The following is a 2,796-nucleotide window of genomic DNA, read 5'->3' on the forward strand; positions in this document are numbered from 1 at the left end:
GTCCAATTGGGCCGTGTCTCTTTCTGGGGCCCACTTATTACTTACGTGTCACAACCTCCGTCGACCATTGAGATGCGGCGGCCGGGACTGTGTAATCACCGGAATCTTTCCCTCCCTTCTTAACCGACCTACACTCCCATTTTACCTTTTTACCCTTTCTTCTCCTATCTTATTTCACTTCACCCTTCACCCACACCCACCCCACCTCCGGTCAAAATAATTAGTGGAAGAAGAAATCCCACTCCTTTTAGCAAACACCCTGCCATTTTTCAAATCATAATACCTACTTTACCCCTTTATTTCACGTAATCCTTCTAAAATTTTCTATCAAAACAAGTGTGACTCAACTATTATACTTAAAAAAAAATGAATAATTTCTTCTAATTCAAAATAGTAACTATGTTAAAAATTGTTCGATGAGATTTGCTTATAATAATCCTATGAAATTGATAGTGATTTCAAATCATGGATTGAAAATTATAAAGATAAGAGATTAAAGTAATGTGAATTATGATCGAGGTTATTTAGATGGGTAAAAATAAATTTAATATTATATTAGATTAGATGATGATGATGAGTGAGTTATGGAAAAGATTTATAATGGAAAAAATAGGGTAAAAAGAATACGGTGGGAATGGGAATGGGAATAAAGGGGTTAGAAATGTAGAGTTGCCAAATTGGGGTGTTGGGATCCTATAAAACAGGGATTTCAGTGTGTTTGGATTCCATTGCTATGGTGGTTTTATGAGAATGAGATATCACTTTCTTTTCCTTCTGCCCAACACTCTAACAGTAACAGTACTTTCCCTTTCTCTCTCTCTTTCTCAATAAATACTCATACAATCCTTCTTCTTCTTCACAAACTCTCACACTCCCAAAAACTCTTCTTCTTCATCATCCCCTTAAACCCTTCTCAGATTTCCACCAGAAAATAATCCCACCCATTCTCATCAGCCCTACACAACAGGACTGAAAAAGAGTCGGAGCAAGCGTGTTCCTCACTGTGGCGTTTTTGGTTTTCTTTTTCCTCAGTGTGAATCCAAAATACGAAAAACTGTCTGTTTTTTTGACTTACCCTTTTCACTATTTTCCTCCTTCTATATCATTCTATAAAATCCCCATTGATTCCAGAGTTTGATGCTGAATCTGCCATGGAGGATACTCTGTTTTCCCCTGTTAAATTCACAGAGCACCGTAACTTCACCAACAAATTTTCCGCCAAAAAGCATCACCACTCCGAAAGTAGAGTCGTACGGATTTCGGTAACGGACCCTGATGCCACGGATTCGTCCAGCGATGAAGATGATTATTTCGAGAGACAGAGAGTGAAGAAATACATCAATGAGATCAAAATCCAAAGTGGCTGTCGAAATAATCTTTTACCCAGTTGTCGGAAGAGGCCTGCCGGTGAGCGTTCTGACTTCCAGCGCCAGGGGAAGGTGGCTCCTCCTATGAATGGGAAGAAATTTCGTGGTGTACGGCAGCGGCCGTGGGGAAAATGGGCGGCGGAGATTAGGGATCCGGCTCGTCGTGTACGGCTCTGGCTTGGGACTTACGACACGGCGGAGGAAGCTGCGATGGTTTATGATAACGCTGCCATTCAGCTCCGTGGACCGGATGCTTTGACGAACTTTGCAACGCCTCCGCCGGTGTCGATGCCGGAGAAGGAAGTTGAGATGGCTAATATCCCCTCTGTTTCCGGTTCCTATTACGATTCCTGTGAAGAGTCTCACAATTTATCATCACCGACTTCGGTTCTCCACTTCAGAACGCCGTCGCCAGAAGAATCCGAAAAACCCCCAAAGTCAGACGAGGTGCAGAATCCGCCGGCGCCGTTCACCGATGATCAGTTTCACGAATGTCAAGGCGAAACTTCTTTCTCTGAGGAGTTCCACACCGAGTTCCCCAGATTCGACTATGACTTCAAATTTCCAAGCCCCGAATCACCGATCTTCTTGGACGACCAGCCGCTGTTCTTCGAAGACAGCATATGGAACGAAGATTTCAGTGAGATTTTCACTAATTTGCCTGAAGATTTTGGGTCGCCATTGTTGTCCTCTTCGATCAGCCAAGGAGGCGATGACTATTTCCAAGATATTTTGATGGGATCGGACCCTTTGGTGGTTCTGTAAGCAGCGGAGTACCGGGTGCCGGCGACGGCTGACCACCGCTGCCTCCACCGTTATGTCGGCGGAATTTTGTTTTCCATGTCGCATTTCTCAAAAAACGGCAATTTTTGCGACTTTAGCTTTTTTTTTTTTTTTTTGGGTATACTTTTCCTTACCTATTTTACATATTCTGGGAAGTTGAGTGGACCAGTTTTGCTAGATATATTTATTCTTTTTTTTTTTTTAACATCCTTTTTTAATTTTAATCAAGGCAATAATTAGGCTTTGTCATTTAAGAGTGTATAATGTGGAAGAGCTTTGTATAATTATATATCTCCAATTTTCTCTCTTGTTTCATCTGTTTATAGCACAATTTAAATACATAACCTAAAAATAAAAATTACTAATTTTGTTCTCAAATAAACTAATTAGAACATGGATGAATGTGGCTAAAGAGTTAAAAGAATCTCTACCTTTCTTAAAGGGTCATTAAATAGTTGAAAGGAATTTAGATATTTGACGAGAATATATATTTCTTTTAAAATAATAGTAGTAACAATTTTCTTGTGCATGGAGACTGAAGATGTTTGAGGTCAAAAATATAAAAATGATGTATGATAAATAAATAAATAATATTGGAATTGGAAAGGAAATAAATGGGGGATTAGTTTAAAATAATTTGGTGTGA

The 2,796-nt window shown here is 39.9% G+C and overlaps 1 protein-coding gene across 1 annotated transcript; it reads left to right on the top strand.

Moving 5' to 3' along the window:
- Positions 1–677: 677 nt before the first annotated feature.
- LOC120087262 (ethylene-responsive transcription factor CRF4-like) lies at positions 678–2,423 on the top strand. The gene has a single exon (XM_039044208.1). It carries the CDS (start codon positions 1,152–1,154, stop codon positions 2,130–2,132), a length of 981 nt encoding a protein of 326 aa, XP_038900136.1. The 5' UTR covers positions 678–1,151; the 3' UTR covers positions 2,133–2,423.
- Positions 2,424–2,796: the final 373 nt, after the last annotated feature.

Source organism: Benincasa hispida, chromosome 1, assembly GCF_009727055.1.
Source record: "Benincasa hispida cultivar B227 chromosome 1, ASM972705v1, whole genome shotgun sequence".
In the NCBI taxonomy this organism is placed as follows: domain Eukaryota; kingdom Viridiplantae; phylum Streptophyta; class Magnoliopsida; order Cucurbitales; family Cucurbitaceae; genus Benincasa; species Benincasa hispida.